The 15,209-nt window shown below is 36.7% G+C and overlaps 1 protein-coding gene across 1 annotated transcript in view; it reads right to left on the minus strand.

The window, feature by feature from the left end:
- GALC (galactosylceramidase) overlaps positions 1-14,200 on the minus strand; it is a 61,989-nt gene extending 47,789 nt beyond the window's left edge. Inside the window, exon 1 of the mRNA XM_085550506.1 lies at positions 14,180-14,200. Within this exon, the coding sequence (XP_085406632.1) occupies positions 14,180-14,185 (6 nt within the window). The 5' untranslated portion in view covers positions 14,186-14,200. The remainder of the gene's footprint in view (positions 1-14,179) is intronic.
- Between the last annotated feature and the right edge of the window lie 1,009 nt (positions 14,201-15,209).

Consider the following 15,209-nt stretch of genomic DNA (forward strand, 5'->3'; position numbering starts at 1 on the left):
ATACAGGAATTCAAATTCCATTCTTTCCCAACAGACAAGGCCTAAAATCACTAATGTAGAACCTTGGCGAGACACTAGTATCTATCTCTGTTCTCAAGCTATTCAATAAGAATAAGGATAATTAAAGGACTGTAATGGTAATTTATTTAATAACCAGTGTACAAAATGTCAGTGCTAAATGATATTGTTTTCAGCACAATAGCAGCAGAGATGAATTTATACATCAATAATTTACTACAAGCAGAATCTACCTTCCAGTAGTCCAGCAAAGATATAATACAACTTCTTAAGCTAGAAGTTTCTCAGAGAACTGTGGTGACTGCTGGTGCAATTTCAGATTTCATTCAAGCTGTGTTTCCTAGAATCATAGCCACAAGCTGTCTCATGGCATTCATGATGCAGTTCTTCTCTGATCCAACTACACAACTTAACATCAGTCCTGACGCACAGTGGACTTACAGGGACTAGCAGACACTCTCACTTAACATTTTTCTGAGTCTCTAACACGTCTGGCTTCAGAGCAACCGAGAAAGACAAAGCAAAACTTGAATTTCAGATATATTCCACTTCCTGTTTCCACTCACAGAGAATGACATTTAAAAATGATTCTCATTACTCCACTGACAAGTTTCTGAGACTGTCACTCTTTTATGCCAGTAAGGAAAGGACTGTAGTGCCATAGTTTAGCTACATGCCACTTTTCACATTGCTTACCAACATCACCAGTGCTGTTGGTCTAGTTCTCCAGTTTCTAACACAGCAAAGCAGCATCACCTTCATTTGCTCCCAGTCTCCACTGAGAATAGAGAAGAAAAAGGAGTGAAAGTGTTAGAGTACTTGGTACCAGTGCCCTAAGAAAGGGAACTGAAGTGTGGATTGGCACATATTAAGAGTGACTGCTGCAGCCACTGAAAATGGCCAGGGTTTTCCTTCCGTGAGACATCAGATATCTGTAGTTCCCTGTGAATGGCAGCCTACTCCTGCCCAGTATCACCCACTGCACTGTGCCACATCTGAAAAGCCATGGCCTAGTATTGATAGAGGGTGGGGAATAACAGGGAAAGTCCTTGTATATCTTCTAAATGTTTCTATGTTCTTTTTGTACAGCTGCACTATAATGCTGTTTTACTGATATAATGCTAGCCTAAAGGAAAGGTTTTTTTCTTCTTTTCAAATTGACTTTGAGTATTTTGTTGACAGACAATACAGACATCCAGCTCCTTTAAGTGGACTGTGAGAGACCTTGGGAAAAAAAAAATATGAAAAGAAAAAAAAACATCTCTTACAAGCTGTTACTTTAAATTTACTATTTTTAGAAACATAATTGCTATAGCAACAACTTCTTGGTTAAAGGTTCAATACCAGAGACAACAGATTCTTTTCTTCTTTTTTCCTTCCCTTCTGAACACAAAATCTGTTGCTAGATGAAAAACTAAGGTGGTGACAGATTTGGTAGAACTGCAGTCAGATATTGAACTGGGGTCCACTAACATATAACTATACATATAAAGATAACATTTAGTTTTATGTCTGTTACAGTGAACCTCATCAAAGTTTTTACAGTGGTTCTGTAGATATCTGGATGTGGTACATTGTCCTTCAGATGACACTGTAGATCATTTATCATAAGCAATCATTTATTGTCTCTTTCCAAGAGCTGTTGGTAATATCCACAAATGTGCTATATTCCATTTCAGCTGAAGCTTTATTTTTACTTGTAAAACCATAACCATACCTTTTGTTTCTCACCATTTAAAAGTTTCCTCTCTTTTAACAACAGATACATGAAAGTAACGGCTATATTTCCTGCCCCATATGAAGAAGCATTATTTCAAAGTCCTAGCACTTAAGCACAGTTAAGTGGTCTTACATCCACACTTGGAAGACTTATTACTGAGGAAAGCATGGAATAAATGTAGGCAGTAGCATTTAGCAGTTTAAAATTAGCTCCTTTGGAAAATGAAAAATTCAGCTCTGAAGTTTTTTGTTGTTGTTGTTGTTGTTTGGTTTTTGTTTTGTTTTTTTTTAAAATCCCTTCTACATCATTAGTAGATTCAAAACTTAACTGGCATATGCAGCTTTGAAAATATCAAGAAACACTTCTCACCATAACTCTACCAAGGAAAGGGCAATAATTTCCGTTATTTTCAGTCATGACTTCACCAGAAGTTTTTCATGTAGTTATCTGAAAGTTACAATTCTTGTACCTGAAGGTTCTCATAGCTTCCCTTATCTCAGTCTTGAAATTTTCGCAGAGTCTATGACTCTTAAATGCCTAAATGTAGCAGTGGAGGAAAAGAATTCTATATAAACTACATTTTAAATATCAGCATTTTAAATAAAGTCTTGGCACTTTGATTAAAATAAGATTTTTCCTCCTTTTGAAGCTTGATGTTCTTTTTACTTCTGCACAATACCAGGAACTAAGCCACAAAAAAGCATCAGACTAGAAACAAGAGGAAAGTCATAGAGTGCAGAAGTGAGGACTCAAGAACCCTACAAAGGGGATTTAACTGGAAGCCTTTACAAAGATTGCTAACTTGGTCTGTGTAGGTTTATCTTTGTTTTACACTCATTTAAAGTGATTACAGAGACACTAAAAATGAAACCACTCCCAGATACTTCTGTGGATTTCAGCCAACTATGCAGTTTACCTATTTTTAGTATTTCATTCAGAGAAACTAGGACCAGAGACTCTTCAAAACACAACCCACACAGGAAACATAAGATAACCAGTTCAGACACTGAGTGTAGCCCTTTCCTCAAGAACCCTGTCAATACACTGCAAAGTAATCAATTTGTAATTGCATAGAGAGGTGATAGTTATCCCTATGCTTGGTACACACTTTCTTGGAAATTCCTATTTTCCTGTTCAGCAAATTAATTTTGCTTTATTTGCTCTTGCACAGAACAAATGTAGCGTCTTCAACCAAAGAAACGTAGCAAAATACTTCACAAACATAGTTGGCTCAATTGTAATTGCAGTAAAAAGCCTGAAATGAGAGATCTGGGAGACTATCCTCACTAGGTGGCGATTTTGTTCCGCTTAGTCAGGACTTACTAGAAGAGAAGGGAAAAAATAAATAAATAAAAAAATCCTTGCTTTAAGATGTATTTCTTGCATAGAAGAAAAAAAGAAAAAAGGCAGTGTGCAAACAGAGCTGGCCCCTAAGTTTCCAGGAAGAGAGGGTGAGCTGTTGTAGTCCTTTCTGATTCAGCCTTGAGATGCTGCAAGCTACCAGGTTGTGAATCACCAGACCTGAGAACTAGAAGTTAAACATAGAAATACCACCATAAAACAAAAAACCTAGAGACCCTACCTGTAAATTATGAGCTTCCCGCAAGCCTAGATTTATCATTGATCATTTATTTATTGCTTATAATAATTTTTTGTAAAAAAACTTCTGTCTTCTTATTCCTTGCTATTTACTGTCTGTTTTACATAGACAGGCAGCAGGTCTCTGTATTGCTAAACAAAGCAAGATCTTCCAGTCTGCAGCCTGATGGGCCCCTCATTCCTGTGCCCATCCCACCATACTTCTTCATATGTCCTTCACGTGCTGCACTCCTGGGACTGGCACCAGTTCCAAGGCCTCACCTGTGCTCAGTCAGAGCTGCTGAAAGGCTTCCCTATGTCTTCCAAACCTCCCTATCTTATATATGGTACAACAAAGCATATAATGCATTTCACTGGACATTAACACTTCTCCTTTACCAGCCAGTTCTTCTCGTCAACCATTTATAGCAGATGAGCTCCAGGGGCAGCAGCTCTCTTACTATCAACCTCGAAGTATATATTGTTTTACTGAAGGACCTCTGAAACAGATTCATACTTTACCCACATTACAATTACGTGTTTCTTCACAGGTGCTCACTTCACTGAAGTACAATTAATCATTTTCCTCTGTTTCCTCAGTGGTCAGACCTTCCAAGTGCTGCACTAGAATCATGTTCTTCCACAACATTCCTCCAGTCTCTGCAGCATCTAATTTCACATCCCGGGCAGTACCTGCTCTCCCAAGGAGCTCACATTAAAATAAAGCTTTTCAGATGCTCCAAACACCTGCTTACAAGGACAATTGGGCCTCCTCATTCTATTAGCTGGAATACCAGTTCTATTATCCATTATGGTTTTGTTCAGTTCTTGTAATTTCTTTTCTCTATAACTATAGTCAATATTCCTTTATACTTTGCCATATTCATGGTTTTCTTTTTTTTCTACATGTAAGGAACAGACAGAACAATTACACAAGCCTCTTTGAGTACTTTAGTGACAGTTATGAGTCCTCTCAACCCCGAAGGCAAAATTTCATTAATTACTTAGCTTTTAAACAATTTTGGTCTTCATTTCAAAGTATTTATGTGTTTCAGGGAGCATTACGGAATGATTTAAAATCTCCAAATTGACTAGCTTTGTTTCTTTGTACTCAATTTTTATTCTAGACAATGTTATTCATATGACAAAGATGTAATTTCAATAATGTGATACTCTGAGAAGATTCCAAATGTCTGCAACTACAACGAGAAATTAAGCTAATTAACCCCAGCCACCAATATTACTATATTGCTCTGCCTTGCTTCCTTATATAACTAGAGGAACATTTATAAAATTATCTCTGTAAATGTTCTTACACCTTTATTATTAAACAACTCTGAGCAACTGACACTGGGAATATATACTATTATACTATTATTATACTTTTATACTATTATATAATATTATAATATTATAGGTTTAAGCTTGTTGGTGTTTTAGTTGTTGTGGTTTTTGTTGCTTTGTTTGTTTGTGTGTTTGGATGTTTTTTGTTCTGTTTTTTTTGTTTGTTTTTTGTTTTTTTGGAAGGGAGTGAACAACCTAAACAAAAAAGTTCACTAGACATTAATGTTTTGTCTGTGTTAACAAATGACATATTTACCACAGTGATATTCACAAGCAAAGCTGAAGAGAATTCTTTTGCAGCTGGAATAAACTCCTAAGCTGATCACCACAAAGTCCTATATACAATAAGAAAATAAACATGATGTCATCAAAACCAGCTTCCTCTTTAATGTGAGAACAGCCGACTTTCTGCTTTATGTTTCCCCTTTTCACATTTCCTGTTATTTGGTTATTTTGGTTCTTGCTAGCTGTATGGGAAAATACCTTCTTAATATAAAGTTTAAGTAACTTTAAAAATGTAGTTTTAACATTTAAACTTATTTGTAAAGTTTGCATCCTAACCTTAGAATACAACTACCACAATCTAAATTCATATTGAATTTCAAGCCATTACTAAAACCAGATGTCCTTAGAAAAGGTACAAGATGTTAGGTATGATACTAACTTGATTTTCAGTGGTTTCTGAGAAGCCTTTGAGAGGAGATATCCAGAACACACTGCAGCACAATCTCTGAGTCACACCAACCTACAGGAGTAGCTCTGAAGACTGAGACATAATTCTACAGGCAGTTTCAGATCTTTAGGTTAAATTACATTTCCCTTTTGAAATCTTTAAATTTTGCATGGGTAAATTAGTTCTTGTTGGTTGATAACAATGAATAAAACATAACCCAGTGGAAAGCATTAGCTTGAACCATTTTTATTCTGGTCTAAGTAATTCACAAACTCCAAGAGGAAAACTTCAACATAAAAGGTTCTTCCATAGAATTCTGCCCACTTTTGTGCTATGAAATAAGATTATAACCTGATTCTGGAAGACTGTATTTTAAACATATGAAGGCCACATTATATACAGATATTTGATGTTCAGTACCTCTCAGTTTTGGTGTAATTATTCCACTATATTATTCTGATAATTATTTATAAATATCTCCTTCAGAGAGCATGCTATTTCTAAATAAGAACAACTATATATCAGAATAAGATTCTGGTTCTTGGATAGAATTATTATTCTTGGGAAAGGGGGATGAGCACATTTTATTGATTTACATGTTTGTTTATCTTAATCAGAGCAATCACAAGTTCCTAAGAAGTTGCTCTGCTCATCCATTTTATAGTAGGCAAGACTCAGCAGACAGATCTCAGTGTCCTGCCATCCAGTAGAGCTACCCCTTACTTTTGGTCAGGGTTGAGACTGTGCTCCAGTGTTTCCTCCTAGGTGAAACTCAGGGATGCTACAGATACGTAACCTCAAATATATAAGCCCTCAAAGAAACGAGCTCCATTACAGATCAATAGAAACTGAACTTTGAATTGACTACATTGTGCAGTCAGGAACAGATCTTATTTTGTCTTTGGAGTATGTTAAGGCTCAAGAAGTAAGCCCCATAGCTCTGCAAACTGGCATGAGCCCTCCTAAATCAATGGCACTAGAGCTTTACATCTGCTATGGGACTAACCTTTGCAAATAGAGCCTGTTGCTGCTATGAGGAACGCTGGCTTTTTCCATCACTTCAGGCCAGGCTTTTATTTCAGAAAAGATTCAGGCTCACTAATCCTAGGTGCCACTCAGTACTCTGCTTGGTGCACACTGACTAGAAAATTGTCATATGCACACTGAAGGGGCCAGCAGGACAGACCATTACCCTTTAAGCACCACACTGCTCTCCCACACACTGCTTTAGCTCCTTGGTAGGTCAGTGCGATTTCATTTTGCTCTCATTTGAGAGAGATAATGAGAAGAGTCTTGCTGAGCCCTTACACGATATTAATAATTATATGAGGATAAGCACAGTATGAATAACTACAGGGTGCTAGGTTGGGCAGAAATAACATCTACTTAAAAAATGGGATACTTTTTCCTCTATGCAATGAAAAGCAGAATAAAAAAAGCCAGAGGATGAGATGGATTTGTGATACTTCAAAAACTACTTCTTTTCAATTTCTCTGTCCTGCACCATGTCCTGAGTTTAACAGAATGTTACTGGGCTGAAAATCCTTCAGTTCTCCACTATTCCACTAATTCACAAGCTATTTTTAATAAATTCGTCATTGCAGTGATAATAAAGGAAAAATAAATGTATTAAAAATTGCATTACTGAATGAAACCATTTTTTAGAATTTGAATGAATGAGGCTCTGGAGAGAGATACTACGTTAATTATGAATGAGCTAAATGCAGCTCAAAAAGCATTGATCCACTGAAAACCTAATTCAGAAGTTAAAGTTGCTTTTCTAATGTGTAAGTATGAAACCTACATGTGGACTCTTAAAACCAAAAGTAAACATCCACATTTCAGAACTTGTGTTCAAATAGTACTAATTTATAATTACATGATCATAAGTGGGCACTGCTATGTGGAAATCCCTCTCAGCTGGTACCTGCAATGCCAAACAGCTGCAAATTGATACAAACAATAATAAAAAATATCTCCTTTTTCTATGTAACTATTCCCTACTATCTTTTCATTAGTTTCACTCCAAAAGTCCCAAGTTAAGAATTTTTTATCATTAAGTTGTCTAATCCATAACCCTCTTTCACTGTTGAGCAGTTTTCCTAATATTCTCAGATACTGGTATCAATGATGAAAGAATTAAATATATTTCCTTGCTTTAAAATGTCTTCAAAAACATGCAAGCATTGTAGCGAGTGGAACAAAGGACAAAATTAACTATAGCTAATTAGAAGTTATCTGATCAGCTGACCATGGAGCTTGATGAGATCCAGAAAAAGACTTTCTAGCTCTCTCAGGAGCCATTTCTTTATCATTGAAGTAAAATTGAGTGGATATACCACGATGTCATTGCATGCCTCTACTCAAAAAACTTGCTAGGGTGTGCAGTAAGGATGTTCACAAGAAGCTTTGAGAAGTTTAGCAGCTGCTATTTCTGAGGATGATGGATTTCCATGGATGGATGGATACCAGTGGCACCTGCCACTAACCTGTGATTTTTCCACACCCCGACTTCAAATACCAAGTTGTGACAGAATTAATCAGAGCTATCGTAGAACTTGTGTATTGGTGACATAGGTAGCACAGATAGGAGATATGCCAGCTTTAGCTTTATATCCCATTACTAATGGGAAATCATTGTTAATGTTGAACATTGAGCCAACAGTTCACATTGTAGGGTCTCAGATCCAGAAACCACCAGAAACTTCCAGAATAGCTTTTTAGGCCTAGTGACTTTTTATATTTGCATCTGAAGCTTCTTTTGATTTAATTAAGTCACCAAAGTATTCTGAGAATAAAAACTTGAAACTTGGTATTTCCCTTTACAATACAATAAACAAGAGAAAGGAGAGGAAACCATCCAATTACAGCCCAGTTCAGTGTGTCCTGAGATTATTTTAACACTCCTCCTGTGTATCTGTACTTTCTACAAAGCATGCCATTGCTTTCAAAGAAACACACATTGCTTTGTTTTAAGGCCTTGTCATTCGTACGCACAGACTAAACGCATTTGAACAGTATCAGGTAGATGTGGAAACAAGACATGGAAATCAAGAATTAAAACAAGGAAATCAAGGCTGAATGAGTTGCTCTAATGACACATCCCTTTCAAAAACCTTGACAAATGTCCTTCATCTCCCCCTTTTGCAATCTAGGAATAGTAATTTGTGCTAGAGCCAAACCCAAGGAGGATGCAGGTTCTCTCCTCAATTATTATTGACTCTATCATGGTCTGTAATTATAAACAATGCCAACAACACCTATCAGCAGCAAAAATAGAAGTGATCAATAAAGGCTCAGAAGGAGCGGGAGTATGGTCAGCTTCTGGGAAAAGAATCTTTGGCAAAATCATACTCTAAAAATCATACTCTATAAAAGATTCTTTGAAATATTTAATTTCAGAAATGTATGTTGGCAGTGTTCTCATCAGCCCTCACCAACACAATTGCTGTTATTACTGTTGTTATTACTGCTATCATCACTATTACTATCATTATTGTTATTACTTACTTACTATGGTTGTTGATCTTGTTATCGTTTCCCAGTAACACACATTTCAAGTTTATGTTCAGTGACATGGACTACTGACTGATAATTTATCAGAAGAAAAACAGTTGTCCTGATGTTTTTCATTCCATGCTGTTCAAGACAGAATGAGAAAATACATGCCAGAAAGTTTTGTCAATAAGGGAGGTATCTGAAATTTCTTGTCTTGTGGGAACATGATCAAATGACCCAGACACTAAAGGAATGTACAGGCCAGATCCTTTGTGGAGTCTAACCAGAATGATGTCCTCTTACACAATAATTGGCAGCGCAGTCTATTTTCAAATGGGTGTAAAAACAGATTTTAAGGGACATTCTTTCCATTTTTTAATTATGTGATCAGTCACCACATGCATATGTTTAACTTCCTGTAATAAAAACCCAAGTATGAATAGAGTATGGACACAATGCAGCAAGTAGTTCAATTATATACACATTACATGTGTCACGCTAATATCAAATATTACAGAAAATTGATGAGAAGGAGGAAATACGGGGCTCTAAAAATAACCTTTTTGTCCCAAGACAACTGCATTTCTTCCTGCTATCATCTATTTCTGGAAATGTATGACATTTAATATAAGGTGCTAAACCACGAAGATGCTTGTAAAGAGAGTAATGAAGAAAGCCATCTCAGCACAGAACCCCATTCTCCCTAACCCGGCCTTCATTTGTCTGCCAGTGACACTCGAGAATTCACATAAAAAGCTGTGACTATGAGAAATTATATGTAGCAACCTTTAACAATAGCATGCACCAATTCAGTAAATTAATTCAGCTAAGTGTAAATGTAAAACTGTGATTCCCTTGGGTATGGCAATTGTGCTTGCTTTGCAGGGATTCATCTATCTGTAATAACAATGTATAAAGCTGCACATGATTATACTGTTATAAAAAAAAGAAAAAAAAAAAGGAAAATAAAAATGGAAAAAAAAGAACTAAAAAACACACACAGCTTACAGGTATTCTACAATGACCTTAACGCCCTCGGTGATTGCTATATCTTGTGAAAAAATAGCAGGGTGCCCAATCAAGCAAACTGAGGCCATAAATTACTGGGTGAGAAAGAATCAATATTTTATTAGAAGCACATGGTTTACTATGATGAACCTTACAGATATATTCCTTTCTGTTTATAGGTAAATCATTAGGTTTCCTAAAATAGGCACAGCTGTTAGACAGCTCATTTTTTCAGCCTCAAGCTATGAGGATTGTACTGTAGGCAAAAAGGAAGAAGGTACAGAATGGGGAGTATAGTTATATAAATCTTCCTCAAGGGAAAGGAGAGGGAGGAAGGTACAAAATGGAACTATAGATCCCATGTGCCATTCCATGGCATTTACCCCCTGCTTTCAGATCTTCTCTTGAACCTTATACTACTATAGGCAGTATGCAATGTATTAAACACAGCCTATTTTACAAAGCTGATTTTTGTTATGAAATTATTCTGGGTGGGTCTGAGCATCTGAGACTCCAGCTGATCCTGCAAGGTACTCAAAATTCTTTATTAACTGTAGCTAATCCAGAAGCTTTAAGGATCAGAATCCAAGACAACATGGTATAACAGGAACTGAGGTTCGTGTGCTCCCAGCAACAGACCAGAGACCTCATGGAGGTGGCTCTTACTGTATGCATGGAGGAAAGAATGGCATATGAGTTCTTTTGTGAATGTTAGGGAGGGCTGTTAACATGCTCAAGACCCGTGCCAAACTTAACATATCTTAAGTCACGGAGTACCCTTGGTCCACAGTGCTGCCTTACATTGAACGTCCTTTGGCTACAAGTACATTTTTGGCATATTTCAAATACATGTCTCTCTTTCCTCAATTCACCTATGCAGGTTGATGTAATTGAGAAGAAATAACATCACAGTGCTCAAAAAGACCATTGAGATAATTGGTCATATATTTGTATTATTTGCCAGCCCTCAGAAATACAGCTGATGAATTCTGATAGTATCCACTGGCAGATCACAGGAAAGCAAGAAACTGTAGTTTTAAGTGGAAAGTCTCGGTTAAGTGAATTTAATAGAAATTTATACCCCTACCTAGAACTGGATTTTGCATGAAATCATCTGCAGAAGGTACCTCAAGAATATTCCCTTCCCAAACTCAGACTCATACATTACTGTAACTTTATATATGTATATGCATATATACATACATATATAAAATATCATGTATATTTATATATATACATTATATTTGTTATATATTATATATATTTTGTATATTGTATACTATTATATAATTATATATTGTATATTATATAATAATATACAAAATATATGCAATATATAATATATTATATTGCAAACCCAACTGTTACCTTTATTATTACCAAGAGCTGCACTCTTACACATATTCTGGGATTTGTGTACTTATCACCATTACAGAAAATATGGTACCCTGCATTCTATTACTAATGTGCTTATCACCTCACTTACTTCAGAATGACTTTTTCTTTGACACTGGGAAGCCCTATCAGTCAATCAAAAATAAAATCTAGATGCAGTCATACCTGAGCAGTTTATGCAGTTTATCACTCTGGCATACTCTTCTGGAGCTAAAATATCCCTTGGCTACCCCTGTGCAGCTGCTTAGCCACCACTAAGGCCAGGATACATGGTGCTGTGAGCACTTCTGCATTCTCAGTTGAATTTTTTTGGTAATCACTGGTGATTGTGGAGAATGCCAAATGGCAGGCTGCTCTTTCTGGCAAGAAATTAGGCCTGGTGCTCTGCTGCACTCTACCCCCATACGTGCAATATTCACTTCACCCAGATTCATCTGCTTGGATCCACCTTCTTCCATCTGTCACCATGATGTATAATATGCATAGGACATTGCATCAGACTTATGAGTCATTCTATCTCGGCTATTGATAACCTGTTGTAACAGATGGGGATATTGTATATTCTATAATAATCGTTCTGGATATAGCTGCCCTTTGTTATATTAATGAGTCAATAAGAAAAGATCCACCTGGCTGACATTACTAAATTACTGACCTTTCAGGCAAAAAGGACTACAGTCAAAATCTCTGTCAGTAACAGAAAAGAAGGCATACTTGTGAAATAATGCATTTCCTCTGGTGTTGTCTGGAAACCAATACATGAAGTACTATACAAATCCTTGTTAGTATCACTAACTGTGGGAAATTCCTAGAGAGAGCTAGTCTGAAAAGCAAGACTGTTGTGCTTTATATAATAATTTATTGCTGAAAGTGGCAAAGCCAGGCTGCATTTCACAGGAGCACGTGATTTAGCAGGCACTTGCCCATAAAACTGTGGAAGAGGTAAGGCATTGCCAGATCTGCTGCACTGCTGTCAAATACGTATGCAGATTCCATAAGAATTCCTAGGTCAAATCTTAGGTATCCTCAGATGCAAATAGAAAACAGCTTGGTCTGATGCTGGCTTGGAAAACAGGTACTAAACTGTGCTTCTGCACTAAGCCTTTGGTAGAACCAATTATCAATCAATTTATCAATCATCATAAGTAATAAAATGCATTCCAATACATATTTTAACAGATTTTCTTTAAAAACTTTCTTCTTGTAGCCTCTTATTTGCTTCCAATTCCATGGTAGTTAATTAAAATTGATATGAAAATGCAGAAATAAGTTCAGCAGAATTAAATTTTTATAATACAGCCTTCTAGTAGTGAATATCCATTAGAATTTGTAATTCCAGGATACAAAAAAAAGTGCATGCTATGCATTTAATAAAGAGCTGTAATAATGGCTCAAAGCACTGTAGCATCATTAATAATAATTAAATCCAGGAATCCTTACAGGAATCACTTCCGCAGCGGTTCACACAACACTCACACCTGTTAAAAACTCCCTTTATGGTGCTGCAAAGGGTGGTGAGGGGGTGGAGCTCAGTATCTTCCCATTGCTGGCAATTAGCAGCATTTGCTGATTAAGCTAACCTAAGACAGCTTTTTGCTGTCCCATCCAAGAAAGACACTGGAGTTTAGCTTTTCCCACTGGGGGACTTTCTTTGCTTTGAGCTTGCTCATGGTGGCACCCAGGCACAAGACCCACCTGCTGTAAAGATACTTTGTCACCCTACAGCAAAGGGATGCATTATAAGAAGACAACATTTTCCTGGTACTGAAAGCACTTTCCCCTCATAATTCATCAGATAAGATGCAGAGAGAACAAGCTGCTTACAATGACTGACATACTAAAGCAGGAAAAAACCTTCCTTTGTCACTTTGTTTCCATTACATGCAGTTGCTATTCTTCAAATGTATTGCTTATGTGCAGGTGGTAGGACATAATTGATCTTCATTGAGTTTCTAGGTAATAACTTTCCAAGTTTCCCTGGAGACAGCACTATCATGATGGATTCATTGAGTGAACATCCATGAGACACCTAACATGTTTCAATTAAAAAAAAATTCCCCCCCTCAACCTGCAGTTCTTCAGTGCTCTTAAAAAACAACAGTGCAGTATCTTTGATAGAAATAATTTAGTTTCATACTCATACACAAATACTCACATAGCTATCTAACATTTGATGCAAGACTATCATTAGTTTAACTATGCTGGACATTAAAGAAATATTAGAGCCAATTTTAGCTTGGTGTAATGTAATGTAAATCCAGACCTTGTTTATTCATACCTTGATCTTATCTTGAATAAAGCAAGTTTCATGCTAAGTATTTGTAGCACTGTATGGAAAAGTAGTACTGTAGTACATCTAATGGAAAAGTATGATATTGATTGTTATTACTTTATTTATGTTTATAGTAGAAGCTAAATATAGACGATATTAACATTAAAAGAGTCCAAGCAGATAGAATTGCTTTAATGTTGTGATTCAGAGGCCAGAAAATTATTACCAGAATCACAAGCATATAATTCAAAGGGAGCTGAGGATAAAGCCACACTGACAGCATGGGTGAAACTCATCTGCACTTTGAAGACAGCTCTCACCATAGCAAAAAACTGTTAAGAGTTAAAAGGAAGGGAGGGGGATGGGGGGGGGGGAGGGAGGGGGGGGTGAAGAAGAAGAAAGGAAAAAAAAAAAAAGAAAAAAGAAATTTCAGTCTAAGAATCATAGAATCACAGAAGAAGAAACAGTGTTACTATCTCCATACATCCACATTGGCAGACACGAGACACATTCAACTTTTTTCTCTGTACGGATTCCAGCCTGAGCAGATCAAAATGCTATGCAGAAAAATGTTAAATTATTACTTCCATGAAGTAGACTCATGTGCTATAGACAAAGTCTTCAGGACTGGAAAGACTGAGAAACAGAATGATCTAGGAAACTCATTCCTTACCCACATCCTTGGAAATATGATCTGATTCAGAAAGTGAACCTGACCTGATGCTCTCAGGCAGAGGAAGACACTGTGACATCCCTTCAGTCTCAATGCTGCTGTCACCTGCCCAGCTGTCTTCCCATTCCTTTGAATAGACAGAAAAATGGTGACATGGTTATGGATCTGTTGAAAAAGTCTGTTCAAAATCTGCAAACAAGACCAAAGTTTACTATTCTGAAAAGGGAATAATTGCCAGATGGAATTGGAAAACAGATTGTTAGAATTAATTCACTTGGATGGCACTTCAGATCTAAAAGCATGACACAATGGCTCTCCATTAAGAAACATGGGTGTGTCCTTGTCTTCCAGTTCTTTATCTATTCCACCATAATTGAGTATGAATAACATGCACTCAAACCACATGCCATCCAAACAAATGTCATTCTGAATGAAGAAACGTCTGTCTGTTTAGCTGAACTAGTGCTGAACCTACAGGCTGATGCAATTCTTGTCACTTAAGAAGCCTATCAGCATTGTAAAATGACATGCAAATGAGGAAGAATTGTTCTGAAAGAGAAACAGTCGACAAAATAAGTGCCACATATCAAAACATATATATAGGATGCTCTTCTATTTCTAGTGGGGGGTCTCAGCCAGATCATTATGCAAGTCACTTCACAGTAATGTGCCTCTCTCCTTACTCCCTTCTGCTTTGGTTTAGGCAGGTACTTCTGACCTGTAACTTCCTCAAAAACATAAACCTAGCATCAGGTTTAATAATTGTTACATAGCAATGCCTACAAAGGTGAACAAGACTGATTTAATCATGATAGATTTGGTCTAAATGAATCTTTACATTTTTATATCGATAGAAGAGAGTAACAGCAGCAGCACATCTCCCTGTGTCAGGCTGTTGTGCTTTGCATGGAACAAAAATCTAAAGATCTCAGAATTTCCCACAGAATTAATTTATGATTTCATTTTGAAGAAGCTAGGACACACTAGTAAATTAATATTAAGTCATGGTGAATCACACACTTCAATAATT

Source organism: Coturnix japonica, chromosome 5 (genome assembly GCF_054131305.1).
Source record: "Coturnix japonica strain WE chromosome 5, WE-NBRP24, whole genome shotgun sequence".
Classification (NCBI taxonomy): Eukaryota; Metazoa; Chordata; class Aves; order Galliformes; family Phasianidae; genus Coturnix; species Coturnix japonica.